The sequence below is a fragment of the Hyperolius riggenbachi genome, chromosome 4 (genome assembly GCF_040937935.1).
Source record: "Hyperolius riggenbachi isolate aHypRig1 chromosome 4, aHypRig1.pri, whole genome shotgun sequence".
NCBI classification, from domain to species: Eukaryota; Metazoa; Chordata; class Amphibia; order Anura; family Hyperoliidae; genus Hyperolius; species Hyperolius riggenbachi.
Window position 1 is genome coordinate 491,345,132 of NC_090649.1, and position 24,280 is coordinate 491,369,411.

Here is a 24,280-nt window from a genome sequence, read left to right on the forward strand (position 1 = left end):
TTGGTTATTCTGTTGGTTTTTATTTTCCATGGTAAAGCTAAAAAAACAAAACAAACAAACAAACAAAAAATAGTATTCAGCACCATTAGTTAAAAAAAATAGTTGGTTGTCTGGGTGATTGAGATGTGTACAGTGATAGGGTAACTGTGTGAAGGAAAGGGGCGGAGTTACTGTCTGATCAGAGAGAGGAACTCTTCTCTTGTCCGGGGATCTTCTCTGAAGGTTCCATGCATTGCGCTGGTCACTGTCCGACTGTTCATCTTCTGCACTCCTCTCATCACCATACACATGTGCCTGAGGGGGAGACAACACTGATCAGTGACTTACTGTGTGTGATGGCTTCACTTATAGGTTGTCAAGATACACCTGGCTTGTCACTCAGGCACCTATGACAATGCAACAGATACTCTATCTACAGTAACATGGCAGTAGTCACTCAGCTTCCTGTAACATGACAGTGGTCACTCAGCTTCCTGTCATATGACAGTGGTCACTCAGCTTCCTGTGACATTGCTGCCATTTTAGTATAGGCAGAATGGCTATTGAAATGTCACAGGAGGTTGAGTGATTTGTTGCCATTTCAGTGTAGCTATTGCAATCACTCAACCTCCGGTGACATGGCATTGGTCACTCAGAATCCTGGGACACTACTGACATTTCAGTGTAGGCAGAGTGGCTGTTGCAATTATTCACCTTCCTGTGACATGACAGTGGTCATTTAGCTTTCTATCACATAACAGTGGTCACTCAGTTTCATGTGACATTGCTGCCATTTTAGTATAGGCAGAATAGCTATTGAAGTGTCACAGGAGGCCAAGTGACCACTGCTGTTACAGGCTGTTATTGGAGTGATTGTTGCCATTTCAGTGTAGGCAGCATGGCTGTTGCAATCACTCAGCCTTCTGTGACACTGTTATAGACATTCTGTCTGCAATGAAATGGCAGCGGTCACTCAGGCTCCTGTGTTAGGACAGTGGCCACTCAGCCTTTTTCCACAAGGCTCAAGCTCAGAACTCCCATAAATTAAAGGGAACCTGACCTAAACTGGCCTAAAAAATGAATTTCTGAACTTACCTGGGGCTTCCTCCGGCCCACCGTGATTTGTGAGATCCCCCAGTGTCCTCTGGGTCGCTTTATGTTCTCCCGCTAGTGGCTCTGTTAATTGCGTGACCTGGCCTGGAGTTGTGCGCGACTGCACATGCGCAGCCTGCCTGCGTACCTGTCCCAATTTGCTCTCGTCCCTGGGAGTGTTCTTCTCATGCGCAGTTCATGCTTTTCGAGAACCACACATGCACAGAATTATCCCGGTGTCAGGAGAGCAATCGAGATGGCTGGCCGAGGCGCGCAGATAACGGTACCACCAGCAATAGAACTGAGGAGACCCGGAGGATTCTGAGATCCCTCACGGACTACGGGAGGCTGAAGGGGGGCCCCAGGTAAGTTCAGAAATTCATTTTTCAGGTCAGTTCAGGTTCCCTTTAAGTACAAGTTGAACTCCAGCTCTGGGCTTAAAGAGGAACTGTAGTGAAAATTACATAATGAATAAAAAGCCTAGGGCAAACATCACTGGGAGGGCGGGACCACATTTAATATACAGCAATAGAGCGACATTGGATGTGTTTCTCATTCTGAAACCAGGAAAATTACACTAAAAGTGAGTATCCTGAATAATTTACTGCATTCTATATGTCATTACAGGGCCTCTTTAAGGGAGAAGGCCTAGACTTTCGTCTTGCTATTGGGCCTAAGAGGGGCCCTGAAGTGTACCCTGCATGTTGCACACAGTGTTTTTTAGGGTTTATGGTGACTCCTCCCCCTGTGGCTCATCAGTGGCCTGTGATATAGAAGCAAGCCATGCAGCCTATGGTGACTGGCAGCAGTCACTTAGCTTCATGTGACAGCAACAGCCTACACTGAAGCAGCATGGTCACTCCTGTGGCAAATCAGTGGTCTGTGACAGTGGAGCTGCATTGTACAATGAAATGGCAGCAGTCACAGCCTCCTATAACACAGCAGTGGTCACTTGGCCTCTGATAACAGAGCAGTGGTCACTTGGCCCCTGATAACAGAGCAGTGGTCACTTGGCCCCTGATAACAGAGCAGTGATCACTTGGCCTCTAGTAACACAGCAGTGGTCACTTGGCCTCCAGTAACACAGCACTGGTCACTGGGCCCTTGGTAACAGAGCAGTGGTCACTTGGCCTCTAGAAACAGCAGTGGTCACTTGGCCCCTGGTAACAGAGCAGTGGTCACTTGGCCTCCTGTAACACAGCACTGGTCATTTGGCCCCTGGTAACACAGCAGTGGTCACTTGGCCCCTGGTAACAGAGCAGTGGTCACTTGGCCCCTGGTAACAGAGCAGTGGTCACTTGGCCCCTGGTGCCACAGCAGTGGTCACTTGGCCTCTAGTAACACAGCAGTGGTCACTTGGCCCCTGGTAACAGCAGTTGCCACTTGTCCTCTAGTAACAGCAGTGGTTACTTGGCCTCCTGTAACACAGCAGCGGTCACTTGGCCCCTGCCCCCTGGTAATACAGCAGTGGTCACTTGGCCCCTGGTAATACAGCAGTGGTCACTTGGCCCCTGGTAATACAGCAGTGGTCACTAGGCCTCTAGTAACACAGCAGTGGTCACTTGGCCCCTGGTAACAGCAGTTGTCACTTGACCTCTAGTAACACAGCAGTGGTCACTTGGCCCCCTGTAATGCAGCAGTGGTCACTTGGCCTCTAGTAACACAGCAGTGGTCACTTGGCCTCCTGTAACGCCGCAGTGGTCACTTGGCCTCTAGTAACACATCAGTGGTCACTTGACCTCTAGTAATACAGCAGTGCCCACTCAGTCTTCTGTGAAAGCACAGTGGTTAGTCAGCCTCTTGTGATAAAGTGGTGTCTGCTCAACTACTTGATCCATCTCCGTGGCATTTAGGGCTGATACTGAACAGAAATAACATATGATCCTGAAATGTACACAGCACTTTTTTGTTGTTGTAAAATAGATCCTGTAGATGTTACTTACGAAGCTTCCACGACAACAGCTACTCCCATTGGCTGAAGAGCTTCATTGACAGCTAATGCAATTTGTTTTGTGAGCCGCTCTTGAACTGTAATTATATACAAAGGAAGATAATTACCAAGAATGTTGCACAACAAAATGGCAAGTATGGCTACCTCAGTAAGAGGGAAAAATGATCTAGGGAAAAATGACACAGGGAGGCAAAGATAGCTACATGGAGGGTAGTGAGGGGAGTAGGGGGTAGTGATACATGGAGGGAGACAGCCACATGGGTGTTACTGGGAAAGGCAGAGACTAACAGCCATGGGGGGAGGGGGGGATCAAACGGGGATGTTATTGACAAAGGGAGGGACGGCCACATGGTGGGTAGTAAAGAAAGGTAAGTGTAGCCACATGGGAAGAATGTTACCACCTCTATATACCGTGTTTCCCCTAAAGTAAGACATTCTCTGAGAATAAGCCCTAGCAGGAAATCCTAGCATGCTTGAAGTATAAGACATCCCCCGAATGTAAGCCCTAGCTAGCAGCAGCGCACATGACACCTGCACGTCATGCTTCAATACAAAGCCTGGATACAGGAGAGCAGCAGTATAATGCGAGTTCTACAGTCCTGTATATGTGTGTCGGGAAATTTGTGTTTTTGGTGGAGCCAGCCCTCCTGATCTGTGATGATAAGTATCAGCAGCACTTCACCTCTTCCCAGGACACCCAGCTTATCCTATCATAGCTCTGGGGAACCTGACAGAGTTCTCTGTCTGCAAGAAATAGACTCTTCCCCACATGATCAGCAGAGTCAGTTTCTTGTAAGTGAGAGCCAATATCTGCAAACCACAAGCTCTGTGCATGCTGCTTGTGTTTCAGCATGGCATGCAGTATATACATTTTGTATAGGACAATTACCAGTGTTTCCCCCCAAAAATAAGATATCATCTGAAAATAAGCCCTAGCACATCTTTTGGAGCAAAAATTAATATAAGACAGTGTCTTATTTTGTCAGGAAACACGGTAGTATGAGAGTTAACAGATATTGAATACTATGAGCAGATTGTTTAGGTAAACCCTCATACTACATGGCGGTGGTAATTGGCCAATCATAATTGAAAGTGTGTACCAGCCTTGAGAGACCACGCTCTCCTGACCCTTGGCCAAAAAAAGGCCTAGCCTGGTAGACCGAGTTTCTCGCCTGGGATTGATTATTCACTGAGCAGTGTAAATGCCTATCAGCTGTTTTAGCCAATGAAAGTATCACATGTGTGGCTGGCTACCACACAAACATTCATTCTTACTTTGTCTAGTGTTCTTACCTATGTTTTTAATCCGTTAGCAGCTTCAATAGAGTTATCTAGTTTGAGATAAATGCACTGCAGTCAGCAGAACATATTGTGCTGTAAATTCGTGGAATGCTTTGCTGTCTCTCTACTAGCAGAAAATATAGAAACTGAAAGCAAGAAGTCCTTTGTTACTGGCTCACACTGCCCCCTAGTGACAAGTGGCCATAAATACACATTACAGCAGCACTAATTAGAAGCCGGGAAATATAACAAATAGGAAATAAAACATATGTGCTGCAGCACTTGCAAGACTCTAGATAAAGTGCTTGATAAAGGGTTAAATCCATCTATTTTCTAATGCTGGGAATACGCGGTTCGTTTTTTAGGTGATTAGATGGTTCGATAGATAATTTCCGACATGTCTGATCTCCCTTTCGATTTTTTCGCTGCTCGATTTCTGATAGCAGTGGATGGAAAAAGATAAGAAAAAGGAGCGGAAGATAAGAGATTAGACTGCAGAATCAAGCGGCAAAAACGATTGAGCGCAGAAACGCGCGGCAGAAATGAGCCGTGTATTCCCAGCATTAAGCTTATGAGACCTGCATGGTATTGGTGTGCAGCACTTTAATGCTGGGAATACACGGTTCGTTTCTGCCGTGCATTTCTCCTCTCGATCGTTTTTGCCGCTCGATTCTGCAGTCGATTCTCTTATCTTCCTCTCGTTTTTCTTATCTTTTTCCATTCACTTCTATCAGAAATCGAGTGGTGAAAGAATCGTAAGGGAGATCGGACATGTCGGAAATGATCTATCGAACCATCTAATCACCTCAAAAACGAACCACGTATTCCCAGCATTAGTCCAATGGAAGAAAGACACTAGAAAATGAATATATTGATTTATGAAAGTCACTGGAACACATCTGATAATGTAAAGTCTTCACACAAACCTTGTAGCCTCCGGCTGAAGATTTCAACAATCCTGAAAATAAACAAAAACAGGCAGAATGTCACCTTAGCAAGTCATATTTATCCAAAGTCAGCTTTGATTAGTGGTCAGCATGCTGTCCTGTCAGACTAGATCTGTTAAACTCAAATGCAAAGTGGGCCGAAATTGAATGCTGGGACCCAGTCGTGGGCCAACCTCAATGTCTACTGGCCACCTTCCTCCCTTCTAAAGTTCCCTGGTGTCTAATGGCCACCCTCCAACCCCTGCACAGTTCCCTGGTGTCTAGTGGCCACCCTCCAACCGCTTTACAGTTCCCTGGTGTCTAATGGCTCCCCTGAAACCCCTATAAAGTTTCCCGGTGTCTAGTGGTCCTCTCTCCCCTATGCAGTTCCCTGGTGTCTAATGGCCCCCCCTCCAACCCTATACAGTTCCCTGGTGTCTAGTGGACCTCTCTCCCCTATACAGTTCCCTGGTGTCTAATGCCCCCCCCCCCCTCCAACCCATATACAGTTCCCTGGTGTCTAGTTGTCCTCCTGCACCCCTATACCCTCCCCTATACAGTTCCCTGGTGTCTAGAGGCCCCCACCCTCCCCTATACAAGTTCCTGGTGTCTAATGCTTTCCCCCTACCTCCCCCACATGGCTTCCCTGATTATCTAGGGCATCACCTTCAAAATAGCTTCTTTGGTGGTCTAGAGTGGGCCAAACATAATGCAAAGCGGGGAAACCACTTAGGGGCCAAATGTAAAGGCTCTGAGGGCTAGATTTGGCCTGCGGGCCGAAGTTTGACATGTATGGATTAGATAGTCAGATACTCATTTTGCTCCCCTCATTCTAGCGTTGTCACCCCCGTTGTGTGCAGTCGACCAATTGGTTGACTACACGTCTGTGAGACCTAGGGAGGCTTTCGAAGCTCTCGTGTCCCCGCGTGCCTCTGAAGAAGGGCGGCTCCGAACTGCGCATGCGTGAGGGTTTTACACGCGCACTTGCGCAGTACGGAGCCACCAGTCTTCTGAAGCACTCGGATGGGTACGCGAGTGCTCCCGAAAGCAACCCAAGGCGGCAAATAAAATGGGGGTAACAGCACTGGAACGAAGGGTACAAGAGAGGACGGGGAGGCGCTATAGGATCCAGAGCCTTCCCTCCCCATAGGAAAGTACTCTAACTTTTTTTTTTTTTTGCCTTTAGAGTCACCTTAAGCAGGATGTCATTCCAGTGTTAAAGGGGTTCTGTAGTGGGTGAGAAAAAGACAAAACAGACACTTACCTGGGGCCTCTATCACCCCCCTGCAGCTGCCATGTCCCGCGCCGTCCTCCTACGATCTTCCGTTCTCCGCCTCCGGTCTCGTCCAATTATTCATCTTACAAGATGAATAGTGCGCGCTCCCGCTCATGTCTCCGGGAGCTTACTGCACAGGCGCAGTATGAGGTTTTCTCGTACTGCGCCTGGGCAGTAAGCTCCCGGCCACGCGAGCGGGAGCGCGCACATGAACGGCCAGGCAGCCGCAGTCCAGATAGAGGACGAATTAGACCAGGACCGGCGGCGGGGAACTGATGATTGTAGGAGGACGGCGCGGGACATGGCAGCAGGAGGGGTGATAGAAGCACCAGGTAAGTGTCAGTGTTGTTTTTTTTTTCTCACCCTCCGCAGAACCCCTTTAACCACTTCAGCCTTCAGTCGTTTTCACTTTATGCATCCGAGCAATTTTCACCTCCCATTCATTAGCCTATAACTTTATCACTACTTATCACAATGAACTGATCTATATCTTGTTTTTTCCGCCACCAATTAGGCTTTCTTTGGGGGGTACATTTTGCTAAGAGCCACTTTACTGTAAATGCATTTTAACAGGAAGAATAAGAAAAAAAACGGAAAAAATTCATTATTTCTTAGTTTTCAGCCATTATAGTTTTAAAATAATACATGCCTCCATAATTACAACTCATGTATTGTATTTGCCCATATGTCCCGGTTATTACACCGTTAAAATGATGTCCCTATCACAATGTATGGCGACAATATTTTATTTGGAAATAAAGGTGCATTGTTTCCGTCTTGCATCTATTACTATGTATAAGTTTAAAATAAAAAACATTTAGAAATATTTAATCTTTACATTGATATTTAAAAAGTTTAGACCCTTAGGTAAATATTTACATGTTTGTTTTTTTATTGTAATGTTTTTTGGGGGTTTTTTTGTATTAAACATTTTATTTGGGTATTTTTGGGAGGGTGGGCTGTAAGCCATAGTTTTATAATGTAAATGTGTCTTGAGTTTTATTTTTTTCACTTGTAGTTGTAGTTTTACTTTTTGGCCACAAGATGGCGGCCATGAGTTTGTTTACATGACGTCACTCTAAGCGTAACATACGCTTAGAGCGACATATGGGGGACATTACAGCCAGAAAAAGCACAGCTTCCGAGAGAAGCTGTCACTTTTTCAGCGGGGGAGAGCAATCAGTGATCGGGCACCATAGCCCGATTCACTGATTGCCAGGCTAACGAACCGCCGCCGGGAGCGCGCGTGCACGCGCGCGATCGGCCGCGGGAGCGTGCGGACGCGCACATGGCCTCCTGGGTGTAGCTACTACGTCCAGGAGGCCAAAGTAGTTAAAGGGAGCTTGAAGGTCTCAGTCCCCCATTTTCCAGGAGAATCAGCTCTATACTTTGTATGCGTATATTTATGCTCTCCCTGCTTCTTCTATGTAGATATTTTTGTACTGTTCATAACCTATAACAATTTTTCATGCTACACTAAAACCTCTTTTAATAATAAAGGGAGCTTGAAGTGAGAGGCATATGGTGGGCGGTGGCTGTCATATTTATTTACTTTAACCACTTCTGGACAGGGATGATTGAAATCTATGCTCTGCTTGTTGCTGCTTATTCCTGACAGGGCGTAAATTTCAAGTACCGCCGCTCTCTCCGTTCCCACAGCTGTCTCGTTGCACCTGCTCAGTCTGCTGTCATGACAACAGAGCTTCCGTATATATCAGTTCCTGACCCTGTGATTGCTGTGAGCCAATCACAGGAATTAGATTTGGTAAAAAGGCGTGGACAGCTCTGGTCTTAAAGGGGCCAGTTGCCTGGCAGCCTTGCTGATCTCTCTGGCTGCAGTAGTGTCTGAATCACACACCTGAAACAAGCATGCAGCTAATCTTGTCAGATCTGACAATAATGTCAGAAACACCTGATCTGCTGCATGCTTGTTCAGGGTATATGGCTGAAAGTATTAGAGACACAGGATCAGTGGAACAGCTGGGCAACCTGCATTATTTAAAAAAAAAAATCAGCCTCCATATTCTCCTCGCTCCAGGTGTGCGTTAAGCCTCCAAATAATGTAAACAACGATGAAGTACCTTGCCAGCTTGCTCAGTCCAACAACTTTTCTGTTTGGTAAGTAGCCAATGTGAACCTGTAAGGTAAGACAGCAACAGGTGAGACTATATTTTCCATATGAATCACTGTAAAAGCAAGACATATTAAAAATAAAAAAAAGTTGCAGCTGTCAAACTAACAGCACAACCGATTATCGTTTATATACAGAAATTCCCGAGTTCTGTTGTGTAGCATAAATCTAGCTGATTTATCCTTAGAAGTACCAATCCTGCTATTTATAACCAGCAGAGGTCACTGTTGGGAGGAGGGTTCTCTTGCATTCTGATCGAGAAATCTGTCTCCCAGTTCAGAACAGTGACCTCTAGTGGCTAGAGGCTGTGGGAACCGGCAGGTGGATGAAGGTCTGGGCACTTTCTTCTGCCTTGTCCCTCTCTAACAATAAAAATCAATTTCCGCTAACTTGTGACAAAAAATTAAATCTTTTATGAACTCACCATACTCCTAACGGAATACCTTGGGGTGTCTTCTTTCTAAAATGGGTTCACTCGTGGGGTTCCTATACTGCCCTGGCATTTTAGGGACACTAAAGCGTGAGGAGTAGTCTAGAAACCAAATGCCTGAAAATGACCTGTGAAATCCTAAAGGTACTCATAGGACGTTGGGCCCCTTAGCCTTTTTACACATACCCATGCTGGGTGGGAGAAATCTCTCTGTAAATGGACAATTGTGTGTGAAAAAAATAAAAAAAAATCTCATTTACAGAGATATTTCTCCCACCCAGCATGGGTATGTGTAAAAATACACCCCAAAACACATTATACTACTTCTCCTGAGTACGGCGATACCACATGTGTGGCACTTTTTTGCAGCCTAACTGCGCTAAGGGGCCCAAAGTCCTATGAGCACCTTTAGACTTTACATGGGTGCTTACAATTTAGCAACCCCCAAAATGCCAGGACAGTAAACACACCCCACAAATGATCCCATTTTGGAAAGTAGACACTTCAAGGTATTCAGAGAGGGGCATGGTGAGTCCGTGGCAGATTTCATTTTTTTTTTTGTCACAAGTTAGCAGAAATGGAAACTTTTTTTTTTTTTGTCACAAAGTGTAATTTTCCGCTAATTTGTGACAAAAAAATTAAATCTTCTATGAACTCACCATGCATCTTAGTGAATACTTTGGGATGTATTCTTTCCAAAATGGGGTCATTTGGGGGGTATTTATACTATCCTGGAATTTTAGCGCCTCATGAAACGACAGGTGCTCAGAAAAGTCAGAGATGCTCCAAAATGGGAAAATTGACGTTTTGCACCATAGTTTGTAAACACTATAACTTTTACCCAAACTAATAAATATACACTGAATGTTTTTTTTTTTTTTTGTCAAAGACATGTAGCACAATGAATTTGAACAAAAATGTATATAGAAATGTTACTTTATTTGAAAAATGTAAGCACAGAAAGTAAAAAAAAAATCATTTTTTTGACAAAATTCATGTCATTTTTGATGAATATAATAAAAACTAAAAATCGTAGCAGCAATCAAATAGCACCAAAAGAAAGCTGTATTAGTGACAAGAAAAGGAGGTAAAATTCATTTAGATAGTAGGTTGTATGACCGAGCAATAAACCGTTAAAGCTGCAGTGGTCGGAATCGAAAAAAAAGCTCTGGGCGAAAAGACTGTGGTCCTCAAGTGGTTAATCATGACAAAATTGTAGAATAGATTTTAGGGTTTTTTTGGGTTGAGGCCTGTGTCTTGTGAATTACTTTTAGTGACAAACTGAACCAAAAGCAATATTTTTTTTTATTTTCATATATTCAGTACCAAAATAAGAAGCTTGTAAAAATAAAACAAAGTGACAGAATTCAAAACAAAACACATAAATTGTTACCTTAGGGAGCCAGCTTTTTAATATGTATGTCATGAGGGTAATAATACTGTAATTTTTGCAAATGAGGGCTTGAAAACACAACCAATTCATTTATATCATCATTTTTTTTTCGCTTCAGTGCCTCGTTAAGTGTTTTTGTGCTGAATACTACTAATATAAATGTGAAAGTTTGGATGTTTGTTACTCAACCACGCAACAATGGCTGAACGGATTTGAATGAAATTTGGCACACACATAGTACATTACCTGGGATAACATATAGGATACTTATAGGATACAGCCATTCTTACACTGTTAATGGCAGGGTTCTCAAATTTTACACACTTGGTCACTGGGTGACTCGGATTAATATTCAGGAAAATGGGTGTTGCCTACAAAAGCCAATCAAAATTCACCTATTGATTTTCAAGAGGAGTATTTAATTGCTGCCATTCTTGCACTGTTAACGGCATAAGGGCCCTTTTACACTTAAGGTGGCCATACACTGGCCCGATTTGCGGCAGTTTCGACAGCAGATTCGATCACTGGGATCGAATCTGCTGCCAATCGTTCGCGCAACACGCACCCGCCGATCCGATTTCCTCCCGAAATCGGATCGGTCCGTCGATCGTGCCGTGCGGGAAATTACCCTCGATCGCCCGCGGGTAGGGAGCGCGTCGCTAGCGGCGGCCGATCCGATCAGGTATACATTACCTGAGGCTGGCTCCCGGGCATCCCGTCCGTCACTGCTCCCGTCATGGCACCTCTGGCATCCTCGTATAACTTCCGCTGTCATGCCAGTGACAGCGGAAGTACAACTAGAGGGCGCTCTATTTGAACTTCCGCTGTCACTGGTGTGATAGCTTAAGTTCTATGCGGATGCCGGAGCCGGAGGTGCCACATGACGGGGACATCACGCCCGGGAGCCAGCCTCAGGTAATGTATACCGGCGGGGGGAGCGGCGGCAGCACCACCACAACAGATTGTGATCGGTTTCAGGCTGAAATCGATTCACAATCTGTTTGCAGGAAAGGCAGCCATACGATCCCTCTCTGATCAGATTCGATCAGATAGGGATCTGTCAGCTGGTCGATCTGATGGCACATCGACCAGTGTATGGCTGCCTTTAATCAGTTGCTCTCAGTTAAAACGGAAAGAAAACTGATTTTCAAAGTAATGCTCATGTTTTCCTATGGCCTCTTTTACACTTAACGCGTTTTAACTGAAATCTTCTTCCCAATGCACTGCTATGGAAGAAACGCGTACCAACGTGCACTAAAGGTGGCCATACACTGGTCGATGTGCCATTAGATCGACCAGCTGACAGATCCCTATCTGATCGAATCTGATCAGAGAGGGATCGTATGGCTGCCTTTACTGCAAACAGATTGTGAATCGATTTCAGCCTGAAACCGATTCACCATCTGCTGAGCTGCTCCTGCCGCCTGTCCCCCCCCGTATACATTACCTGAGGCTGGCTCCCGGGCATCTTCTCCGCATTGCACGGCTCTGTTCCGGCTCCATCCCGGCGCTTCCTGTTTTACTCCGTGACCAGGAAGTTCAAATAGAGCGCCCTCTATTTGAACTTCCTGGTCACTGCAGTGACACAGGAAACGCCGGGGTGGATGGAGCCGGAACAGAGCCGTGCAGCGTGGAGAAGACGCCCGGGAGCCAGCCTCAGGTAATGTATACTTGATCGGATCGGCCGCCGCTAGCGACGCGCACTTTACCCGCAGGCGATCGAGGGTAATTTCCCGCACGGCGCGATCGACGGACCGATCCGATTTCGGGAGGAAATCGGATCGGCGGCTGCGTTTACCGCGAACGATTGGCAGCAGATTCGATCCCAGGATCGAATCTGCTGTCGAAACGGCCGGGAATCGAGCCAGTGTATGGCCTGCTTAACACGTACTAACGCATACTAATGCACACTAACGCATACCAACTGAATAAGTGTAAAAGAGGCCTAAGCCTCAAACCTGGTACAGTTATTTATTGGGTGAGTGGGGTTCAAATTCAGAAAAGGGGGTGGAGTCGCAAACAGCCAATCAGATTTGTTTAATTTCAATGCAAATTATTGATGCCAAAGACCGCAAAGCTCACAAATTAGGTCATTGAGTAATTGTGCGTTAGGGTTAGAAAAAGTGGGCAGAGCCAACACCAGCCAAATACATAAGCGGGCAACGCCGGGTCATCAGTGGGCGGAGACAAATACACATTTCACTGGGAAAATGTAAACTGCAGCCATTCTTACACTGTTAATGGCAGGGCTCTCAAACTTTACACAGCTGGTCACTGGGTGACTGGGATTAATATTCAAAAAAGTGGGTGGAGCCTACAAAAGCCAATCAAAATTCAGCTGTTGATTTTCAAAGGGAATATTTAATTGCTGCTATTCTTGCATTGTTAATGGCATAAGCCTCAAACCTGGTACAGTTGATCATTGGGTGACTGGGGTTCAAATTCAGAAAAGCGGGTGGAACCACAAACAGCCAATCAGATTTGTTTCATTTCAATGCAAATGATTAATGCCAAAGACCGTAAAGCTCACAAACTAGGTCATTGAGTAATTGAGTAATTGTGTGTTAGGGTTAGAAAAAGTGGGCGGAGCCAACACCAGCCAATTATTAATTGAATAATTGTTATGCCTGCAGGAACATATGCACATGATAAGCATACCATCCATCAAAGGTGAATGTCTGTTGGTAAATGTACGCACCTTCCCAAAAAACGGTACCAAGTGATGCTCGCAAAGTGAAAACACATCGATGTCCTTCACAATCACAATCTCATCATGGTTCTCATCGAATATGGCGTTGTTGAGAATATCTAGAAAAACACAACAGTATAAGCATAAAGATAGCACATCTGTTTTATCAGCAGTCCATAAAGGATTAAAGCGGACCTTAACTCAGAACTTCCTCTCTGCTCTAGAAGATAAGCAACAGCATAATAACCTTTATAGAAAAACATTTTTGTTACAGCTGATACAAATCCTACAATAAATCTGCAGTGTGTCTACTTCCTGCTTTCATGGAAGCAGACATAGGGTTAACATCTGGGTTTACAAATTAGCTGCTCTGCAGAGGCAGCCAGCTGACACAGCTGAGAGATCAAAGTACAGTAGTGATTAGTCACAGATGGGGGGGGGGGAATTAGACAGGCTAAACTCTCTAAATACACACAGGCTGCATTTCTCGATGTTTTCCTTCTGTCCTGTGCAAGAGTTCAGGTCCACTTTAAAGGGGATTTACTGTATTGGTCAGTGATTGGCCAATCAAAATTGAAGGTGTGTACCAGGCTTTACACATGGATGACTAAACTGAGATTTGTGAATGAAGTGATCTGTGGACAAGCAAGGAGCCTGCAGGGCCGGTTTAAGCAACAATGGGGCCCCAGGGCAAAATAAACTTGGGGGGGCCCCCCCCAACAGATACCCTGGAGCAAAAATTGGCATTAAGGGACCTTTTTGCAGCTGGTATAGTCAGGGTTTGAAGCCCCAATCGGTCGGAGTTCCACATTCTGGCTACCCCAGCCTGCATGGGGGACAAGGGGTTAAAAAGTTTCAGGAAGGGGGACCCCACATAATTAAAAAAAAAAAAATTCCCCACTCTAAACATAAAAAAAAATTGGGAAAATAGGAAAAAAATTCCAGGGATCTTCATACAGCCATATTGCGGCTGTATAGCGATCCCTGGCCAAAGCGCTGTGGCTGCGTATGGACCCCCTGGAAACCTATTGCTCTGTCTTTTGATACATGTAAAATGACACTACCGTTAGGTACTAAAAGTGACATTTACCGCATTTAAAAGTATACTTTTTTCCTTCAAAACTTTAAAATTGATTTTCTCAAAAACTATAAGGTCTTTTTGAAAAATTGTTTTTTCCTCTTATTCCCAATGATCTCCTTAACATATCCTGCAAAGTTAAGGTTTCTAGAATTTAAGGTGGATTTGCTATTAACCATTAAAGTCGGCTGGTTTTTAAATGTGTATTTTTTTCCTTTGAAACTTTAAAATCGATCATCTCAAAAACTATAAGGTCGATTTGAAATTTTTTTTTTCCTCTTGTAGCCACTGGGGGCCCCTACAAGCTCTAGGGCCCTGGGGCAGCTGCCTCCTTTGCCTCTACGGTTATCTAAACTTTCATTGTTTTTATCTGATAACATCAAGGTCTGATAAGGACAGGCAGAGAAAAGTTCCTGGTCAGAGGTGGAATACATGGGCAGTGCTGCCAACCTAATGCTGGGTACACACGATACATTTTTCTGCTCGATAGATGGATCTGATAGATAATTCCCGTCATGTCCGATATTCGTTCCGATCGATTCTGTGCTCGATTTCTCATGGAAGTGAATGGAAAAAGATACGAAAAACAAGCGGAAGATAAGAGCATCGAGCGCAGAATTGAGCGGAAAAAAACGTTCATGTGGAAAATTGAGAAAAACGTATCGTGTGTACCCAGCATTAGAATGAATTCTTGTTTCATTAAAAAGGAATTGTGGCGAAAAAAGGGAAAAAAATAAATGAATACATTGCAAAGTGAGAAGTTGTAAAATAGAAGAGAGATCAAGAAATGATTAATAATCATCATGTAATTTGTGCATATTATTTGATCTACAATCAGCCTGCAGGTCATCATCTTTACTGCTGGCAGACATGAAAAAAAAACAGACAGCACCAACTGCTATTATCTATAACCACACCCCCTAACAATGCGATAGGTTAAAAGGTTTTTTTTTTTTTTACAGATATACATATGCACGGAGTGAGATACTGATTGCTTGGCAGTTGGAACCAGCTGTTATTTCCCACAATGCAACAAGGTTCCCACAGTGTGATGTCAGGATCTAGGTCCTGACATCACACTGTGGGAGGGGTTTCACCACAATATCAGCCATACAGACGTCCCTGATGATCTTTTCAAGAAAAGGTAAAGATTTCTCATAGGAAAGGGGGCATCAGCTACTGAGTGGGATGACGTTCAATCCTTGGTTACAGGTCCTCTTTAATTATCAAGGTTGTTAGGCTGTTGAGGCTAGTGCTAAAAAAAAGTTTTCCCTTTATGAGGATTGCAGGTTAGTAGGTGCTAATGATTTATGAAGATAATTATTGGTTTGATTAATTGATTAATGAATGATGAAGGATCGACTGGTGGATGGAGGGGCAGATGGATGGATGGATAGTTGGACTTGGACAGATAACTGATATAGATAGATAGATAGATAGATAGATAGATAGATAAATAGATCGATGATAGATAGATAGATAGATAGATAGATGATAGATAGATAGATGATAGATAGATAGATAGATGATAGATAGATAGATAGATAGATAGATAGATAGATAGATAGATAGATAGATGATAGATAGATGATAGATAGATAGATCGATAGATCGATAGATAGATATTGAATAATGATAGATAGATAGATAGATAGATAGATCGATGATAGATCGATAGATAGATAGATAGATGATAGATAGATAGATAGATAGATGATAGATAGATAGATAGATCGATCGATCGATAGATAGGTAGATAGATAGATAGATAGGTAGATAGATAGATAGAGATAGATGATAGATAGATGATAGATGGATAGATAGATAGATAGATAGATAGGTAGATAGATAGATAGATGATAGATAGATAGATAGATAGATGATAGATAGATAGATAGATGATAGATAGATAGATAGGCATATGAAGGGATATGGATCGCTGGACAAATGAATGATGATGATTATTATTTAAAGGACAGTACACACAAGGCAGTCCGTGCACCGCTTCCTTAAGACACATTTATTTCTCCATTGGTTAATATCAGCAGGTGGATAGGCACAAATGCAGTAACAGCTTTTGCTCATATACATACATAGGTATTGAATCGATCTGACCTGTGCCATGGACGGGTGCGGGAGGGTGGCCAGGGCAATTCTCTATCTTTGTGTCCCTTTAGGAATGGGAGCCCTGTTTGGCCCTTCCTCTCCCTACATCCTTCTTCTCCTTTTTCCCTCCCCAGGGAATATTAGGCCCTGAAAGAAAAGTATCACTGTCCAGGAGCGCCCCCCTTTTAATGTGCCCCAGGCCCAAAGAGTAATGCACCAGAAACCTGGGGCACATATGGGTGGGTGCACCACCGATGGGGATGTGCTGGGGTGAGGTAGGCGCTATTGGTTTGTGGATGGCAATGTGGTCTAAGGGCCACAGGAAGGGAGGAGGCCATGCCCCCGTTCATGGTCCTGGGGGGGGGTGGGTGGACACCACGTGGGGATGATGTGTACACCCCAGTGGTGTCCTTCCCCCCTCCCCGGGACAGGACCATCGCACATATGCACTGCCTCTTCACCCACTGCGTCCCCACCATCTAGGGGGGTTTTTTGCCTTTGGGGGTGTATCAGAGGCCCTCCCTCTCCTCTTCCCTCTCTACCCTCCCAGTTTGTGCAAATCCTGTCCTCTGGCTAGCACCAGAGGACCTCTTTGTGAAAATGAGCATTGAAGTGTGTATGCCCTCTCCAATGGGCAAAAGCAGGGGTTTTCCCCCCCTCCCCCCCTCTCCACTCCCCAATGTTGGCACCAAGAATGGAAGGGTGCCAACTGGAATGTTCCAGTCCGTTACAGATGGGAATAGTGGTGATATAAGAAGAGGGCGGGGACAACACAACGCAATGTTCAAGATACTTGTCCAGAGGTTTGTGTCCCTTTACTCATAACCCCCCCCCCCCCCTCCCAACCTTACAGTGATTTTAATTAGGGGCATTAGGATGTTTTTAGATGAATAGTCTAATAAAGTTGTTTTTTAGATAGAAAGCAGGCAGAGACTGAGGCAGGGGCGTCTGTGTCATTAGGCAACTATAAATTTTTGCCTATGGCGCCGTTGGTGGCAGTGGGCGCTCTGTGCGTGCTTATTTTTTTTTTTTCCTTTAGCCAGCCTGAGCCAGGTCGGCGCGGGCTGTGACAGGCAGCTCAGCCTGTGCCTGCCGCCTATTGGTCCGCCCCCTTCCTCTCCTCCGTGCAGAGCCTCCGAGCAGCACGCACGTTAGTTTATATGTGCGCTGCGTGCTGCCGCTTACTGGTCCGTCCCCTCTCCTTCTCTTTGCTGAGCGTGCGATGTGTTTACCATGTCGGTTTGTGAGGTTTAATCCCCCCTCCCGCTATAGCCTGCCTGTGTCCCGGGTTGAGCACTCAGGATGGAGAGCGGCAGAGGGATTGCAGAGAACAGAGCTGTCACCGCAGTAGTGATGGGAATTCCGGCTCTTCTCGGAGAATCGGCTCTTCTGAATCGGCTCCCATTAAAGAGCCGGCTCTTACGGCTCTCAATCGGCTCCCTATTAAATATCAATAGACACCGCTCAGAATCGGAGTAAAAGCCCCGCCCCCGTCTCCATGACAACTTCAGACTGCTTCTCTGACTTGGGCAATCTCTCTTGCTACTGCTCTGCTCCCCCCCCCCCCCCATACACTCCTACAAGCTGCAACTACAGGACTACATCTCCCAGCATGCCTCAGCGCCCTTTATTACACAGCAAAGCAGAGCTGTGGGGCGGCTGAGGCATCTGCTCTTTCAAAACTGAGAACTGGCTCTTGTCGTTCACAGCAAAGAGCCGGCTCGTTCGCGAACGACCCATCACTACACCGCAGGACTTGCAGCCTAAACAGAGTAAAGAATTTACAAAGCCCTGCGGTGATTGCTCAGCTCTGCAGATATTCTCCTCACCTCGCTGCCTATGCTTTACTTGATGCGGGGCGGGCAACAACACTGAGCGCTGTGCGGGAAGGTAGAGAAGGGGGAGCAGAACGAGGAGAAGAAAACCTAGCTTGTAGGCCAAGCTCTTTGAAGATACTCCCGGGTGCAGAGACAGAGCAGCATGCTAGTTGCCAGCTACTGCATCCAATCCTGCTGGCAGTCTTCATTGCCCCGCCCCTCAAGCATGTGTCATCGTGGAGAGGAAAGAGAAGAGGACTCCAGTCTCCATCCCTGAAGTTATGGAATGCTGCCTGCCTGACTACTCAGGCAGGTGCTGACCCGGAGTCCGTGCTTCATGCATGCTGGCTGCACAGTGTGTAAGTGTGTTGTCTGTGCAATGTGTGTTCTTTGTGCAATGTGTGTGTTATTTAGCCACTGTGTGTAAGTGTACTGTCTGTGCAATGTGTGTAAGTGTATTGTCTGTGCAATGTGTGTAAGTGTACTGTCTGTGCAATGTGTGTAAGTGTACTGTCTGTGCAATGTGTGTAAGTGTACTGTCTGTGCAATGTGTGTAAGTGTACTGTCTGTGCAATGTGTGTAAGTGTACTGTCTGTGCAATGTGTGTAAGTGTGTTCTTTGTGCAATGTGTGTAAGTGTATTGTCTGTGCAATGTGTGTAAGTGTACTGTCTGTGCAATGTGTGTAAGTGTATTGTCTGTGCAATGTGTGTAAGTGTACTGTCTTTGCAATGTGTGTAAGTGTATTGTCTGTGCAATGTGTGTAAGTGTACTGTCTGTGCAATGTGTGTAAGTGTACTGTCTGTGCAATGTGTGTAAGTGTACTGTCTGTGCAATGTGTGTAAGTGTACTGTCTGTGCAATGTGTGTAAGTGTACTGTCTGTGCAATGTGTGTAAGTGTACTGTCTGTGCAATGTGTGTAAGTGTATTGTCTGTGCAATGTGTGTAAGTGTACTGTCTGTGCAATGTGTGTAAGTGTACTGTCTGTGCAATGTGTGTAAGTGTACTGTCTGTGCAATGTGTGTAAGTGTACTGTCTGTGCAATGTGTGTAAGTGTACTGTCTGTGCAATGTGTGTAAGTGTACTGTCTGTGCAATGTGTGTAAGTGTACTGTCTGTGCAATGTGTGTAAGTGTGTTCTTTGTGCAATGTGTGTAAGTGTATTGTCTGTGCAATGTGTGTAAGTGTACTGTCTGTGCAATGTGTGTAAGTGTATTGTCTGTGCAATGTGTGTAAGTGTACTGTCTTTGCAATGTGTGTAAGTGTATTGTCTGTGCAATGTGTGTAAGTGTACTGTCTGTGCAATGTGTGTAAGTGTACTGTCTGTGCAATGTGTGTAAGTGTACTGTCTGTGCAATGTGTGTAAGTGTACTGTCTGTGCAATGTGTGTAAGTGTACTGTCTTTGCAATGTGTGTAAGTGTGTTCTTTGTGCAATGTGTGTGTGTTATTTAGTCACTGTGTGTAAGTGTACTGTCTGTGCAATGTGTGTAAGTGTATTGTCTGTGCAATGTGTGTAAGTGTACTGTCTGTGCAATGTGTGTAAGTGTACTGTCTGTGCAATGTGTGTAAGTGTACTGTCTGTGCAATGTGTGTAAGTGTACTGTCTGTGCAATGTGTGTAAGTGTACTGTCTGTGCAATGTGTGTAAGTGTACTGTCTGTGCAATGTGTGTAAGTGTACTGTCTGTGCAATGTGTGTAAGTGTACTGTCTGTGCAATGTGTGTAAGTGTACTGTCTGTGCAATGTGTGTAAGTGTACTGTCTGTGCAATGTGTGTAAGTGTACTGTCTGTGCAATGTGTGTAAGTGTACTGTCTGTGCAATGTGTGTAAGTGTATTGTCTGTGCAATGTGTGTAAGTGTACTGTCTGTGCAATGTGTGTAAGTGTACTGTCTGTGCAATGTGTGTAAGTGTACTGTCTGTGCAATGTGTGTAAGTGTACTGTCTGTGCAATGTGTGTAAGTGTACTGTCTGTGCAATGTGTGTAAGTGTACTGTCTGTGCAATGTGTGTAAGTGTACTGTCTGTGCAATGTGTGTAAGTGTACTGTCTGTGCAATGTGTGTAAGTGTGTTCTTTGTGCAATGTGTGTGTGTTATTTAGTCACTGTGTGTAAGTGTACTGTCTGTGCAATGCTTAGACAGTTACTCTGGCCCAGTGTGATGCGGGTCTCCTATTAAGGCACTATAAACGCACAAGTTTTTAAGTTTAACATTGAATGGGATGTGCACGGGCACTTGTTATGAATTTGAGCACAGTCACAAGATAATGGTTAGATATGCACTTTAGTTTGTATTCGCCAAGTTACGGCGATCTGTTACCAATGTACACGAGTGCCTTTATTGGCATGGCAACCACTGAACCAACGCAACGTCACAGGCCGGTCTCCTCCCCCTTAGCCTCACGCACAATCACTACCCAGCACTTAGGGGCCAATGGCGTGCGTGGTGGGCGGGGCTTCCGAGTAACATCACGGAAGCCCGTACACGCCGCCATTCGCCCAAGGATATCTGCACGTGAACAAGCGCCACACCGGCGCAAAACGGCTAAAAAAACAACAACAACAAAAAAAAAAAACCCTGGCCACCCTCCCGCACCCGTCCATGGCACAGGTCAGATCGATTCAATACCTATGTACATGAGCAAAAGCTGTTACTGCATTTGTGCCTATCCACCTGCTGATATTAACCAATGGAGTAATAAATGTGTCTTAAAGAGGAACTGTAACGCCAAAACGGCCCCTGGGGGGTACTCACCTCGGGTGGGGGAAGCCTCAGGATCCTAATGAGGCTTCCCACGCCGTCCTGCGTCCCTCGGGGGTCTCGCTGTAGCCCTCCGTGCAGTCCGGGCAGCGGTGACGTCATTATTTACCTTCCTGGCTCCTGCGCAGGCGCTCTGATGCCTCTCGGCGCCGAAGTAGGCGGAAATACCCGATCGCCGTCGGGTCTGCTCTACTGCGCAGGCGCAAGTTTCCGGCGCCTGCGCAGTAGAGCGGACCCGACGGAGATCGGGTATTTCCGTCTATTTCCGTGCCGAAAGTCGCCACAGCGCCCCCGCTGGAGCCAGCAAAGGTAAATATTGAACTGACAGTCGGCACAGTCGCCGGCTGTTCGGAGGGCTGCGGCGAGACCCCCGTGGGACAGAGGACGGCGTGGGAAGCCTCATTAGGATCCGGAGGCTTCCCCCACCCGAGGTGAGTACCCCCCAGGGGAGGTTTTTGTTGTTAGAGTCTCTTTAAGGAAGCGGTGCACGGACTGCCTTGTGTGTACTGTATATGAACTGACGATTTAAAACAACCTGTTTGCACGCTTCCTCACACAAGGAACCAGGTTTCAGCAAGGAGCAGGACGGGGTTGTCTATTATATATGGTGCAGCAGACCCAATCATCCCCCCATCACTGAGTGCCGGGAAACCAGCATCTTTTGTGTACATTATTTAAAGGACATTTGAAGCGAGAGAGATATGGAGGCTGCTATATTTATTTCCTTTTAAAGAGAAACTCCGACCAAGAATTGAACTTTATCCCAATCAGAAGAGGATAACCCCTTTTACATGAGAAATCTATTCCTTTTCACAAACAGACCATCAGGGGGCGCTGTATGACTGATATTGGGGTGAAACCCCTCCCACAAGAAGCTCTGAGGACCGTGGTACTCCTGGCAGTTTCCTGTCTGTGAACCTAGTTGCATTGTGGGAAATAGCTGTTTACAGCTGTTTCCAACTGCCAAAACAGCAAGCAGCAGCTACATCACCTGCCAGCAGTAAAAATGTCACCATGTAATACATGTCAGAATGTAAATCAGGGATTTATAAGATTTTACAATGAGCAAACATTGACTAAATCATTTATACAGAATTATTGTAAAAATGAAGCACTTTTTTTATTACGTTATTGTCACTGGAGTTCCTCTTTAAGCAATTACAGTTTCCTGGCTGTCCTGCTGATCCTCTGTCTCTAATACTATTAGCCATAGCCCCTGAACAAGCATGCAGCAGATCAGGTGTTTCTGACATTATTCTCAGATCTGACAAGATTAGCTGCATGCTTGGCCAATCACTGACCAATTTTACCACCTCCATGTAGTAAAAAGGGGCCAACAGATAATGAATACTAGGGCCAATCACTGACCAATTGACCCTCATACTTCATGGAGGTGGTAACATTGGTCAGTGATTGGCCAATCATAATTGAAAGTGTGTACCAGGTTTGAGTAGACCTATGTGTTCTCATGTCCCCCCTGCATGGGCGGTCTACTTACCATGGATAGTTTCATGGTATCCCTTGGTGAAATACTGCATAGCCTTGGCTGCCCTCAGTGGGGTCTTCAGCAGCCCTTCCCTGCTGGGGTCCTCGCCCAGTTCTTTAAGGATGGTGCTGTACGCTCCCTCGATAGCCGGCAGCTTCTCCTGGTCGTGCTGCTCCTTCTTAGTCTGGTTCAGGTTATTCTGGACCAATAAGACCTTTTTCATGTCCGCAGCATTGGTGATAAAGTTGCAGTTGACTTCTCCATTCAGATGGTTGTTCATGGCGACAGAGCGAAGGGATGGAAGGCAGTGGTGGAGTAGGTGTTTCCTAGCAGGCTGTCAGACTAGGAGTACCTGCAAGTGATGCCCCCTCTATTTATGCTGAAGGAGAAGGCCAAGGCCAATCTGTGCGACGGGCGTCAGTGACGTAGCAGCTGTCAGTTGTGACACTGGAGTATTGATGCTTCTTCAGGCTTCTGGGCAGATGACTGATACACACATCAGCAGGATAGGAGGAAGATCTCGGATTAGCAGGTTAGCCATGCTGCTCATCCTGATCGGCCTGACTCGCCACATGGCCTTCCATTCATGCTGCGCTGTCACAGCTCTGCCAGTTAATGTGCAGCTAATGAGCATTCAGAAGACAGCAGAGCCTCTGTGAGCTCTCTCCTCTGGCTATCTGTACATCAGCCGCGCTGGTGAGTCACTAGAGTAATAACAGAGGGGGGGGGGGGGGGGGGGGGGGGAATCACAGCTCATAAACTAGAGCAGCACAGTGTAAGGCCTGGTTCACATTATAAATTGCCAGCCCAAGTGTGAGCGCTTTTGTGAGCCCTTTTTAAAGGCCCATTCACACTAGAGCGCTTTACTAGCGATTTCAGCATCGCTGGAAAGCACTAGCGTTTCAAAAAGCGCTACAACACTGTTTAGTCAATGGGTTTGTTCACACTTAAGCGATTAACGATTTGCTGAAACGCAAACACGTTGCATGCAGCATTTTCTGGGCGACTCAGAGCGATTAGCGCTTCAATGTTGACAGCTCCTCATTGACAGCCCAGAGCTAGAAAACGCAAAACGCTTACAAAACGCTCCTTGTACAATGTAAAAACGCTGCAAAATCCCTATCAGGGCCCGTTCACACTTGCAAATCGCAAAACGCTAGCACTTTTGCTGGCGTTTTGCTCTGGCGATTTACAACAAAAAATCGCCATTTACACTTGGGGCGATTTTCCACGATCGCGATTAGCCCTTCTATAGCACTAAATGTGATCGCTGGGAAATCGCTTGAAAATGGTGCAGGATACAGTTTTTGGGGGGCGATTTGCATTAATCGCCGGCGATGAACGCAAATCGCCCAAGTGAGAACAGGCCCATAGGTTTCTATTGCACTAGCGTTTTTAAAAGCTCAGGTATGAATAGGGTTTCAAAAAATGCCAGAAAACCGCTCAGCTTTTGCGATTGCGTTGAGCGCTTTCTAGTGTCAATGAGCCCTAAAGCGGTTTTCCCTGAGCTTTTAGATATGTATATGTGTATGTACAGTGCCTAGCACACTAATAACTATGCTGTGTTCCTTTTTTTCTTTCTCTGCCTGAAAGAGTTAAACATCAGGTTGGAACTGGGTCGGACTGGGTCAGACAGACTACAGTGTGACCCTCACTGATGAGTAATTACAGCCATAAAACATTTTCCTGTCAGTAAATGGCTTCTGAGAGCAGGAAAGAGATAAAAAGGGTCAATAACTCATAGATTTTAGCTCTGGCATACTTCAATGAAGGTGTCATTGCGCAGAGACAATGAAACAGTAAAAACTTAAAAACTAGACGTAAATATAAAATAAAACTGTGGGATATCTACAAAAGTCATTTTTAGGAGAAGGAGGACAGATACAATTG

General features: G+C 45.5%; 1 protein-coding gene across 1 annotated transcript; it reads right to left on the bottom strand.

Moving 5' to 3' along the window:
- Positions 1-22,987, bottom strand: LOC137571027 (GTP cyclohydrolase 1-like). Its single transcript, XM_068279717.1, has 6 exons — positions 22,403-22,987; positions 13,158-13,267; positions 8,587-8,642; positions 5,230-5,261; positions 3,015-3,099; positions 1-294 (listed from the first exon to the last, which is right to left on the bottom strand). Exons 1-6 carry the CDS (start codon positions 22,668-22,670, stop codon positions 168-170), a joined length of 678 nt encoding a protein of 225 aa, XP_068135818.1. The 5' UTR covers positions 22,671-22,987; the 3' UTR covers positions 1-167.
- Between the last annotated feature and the right edge of the window lie 1,293 nt (positions 22,988-24,280).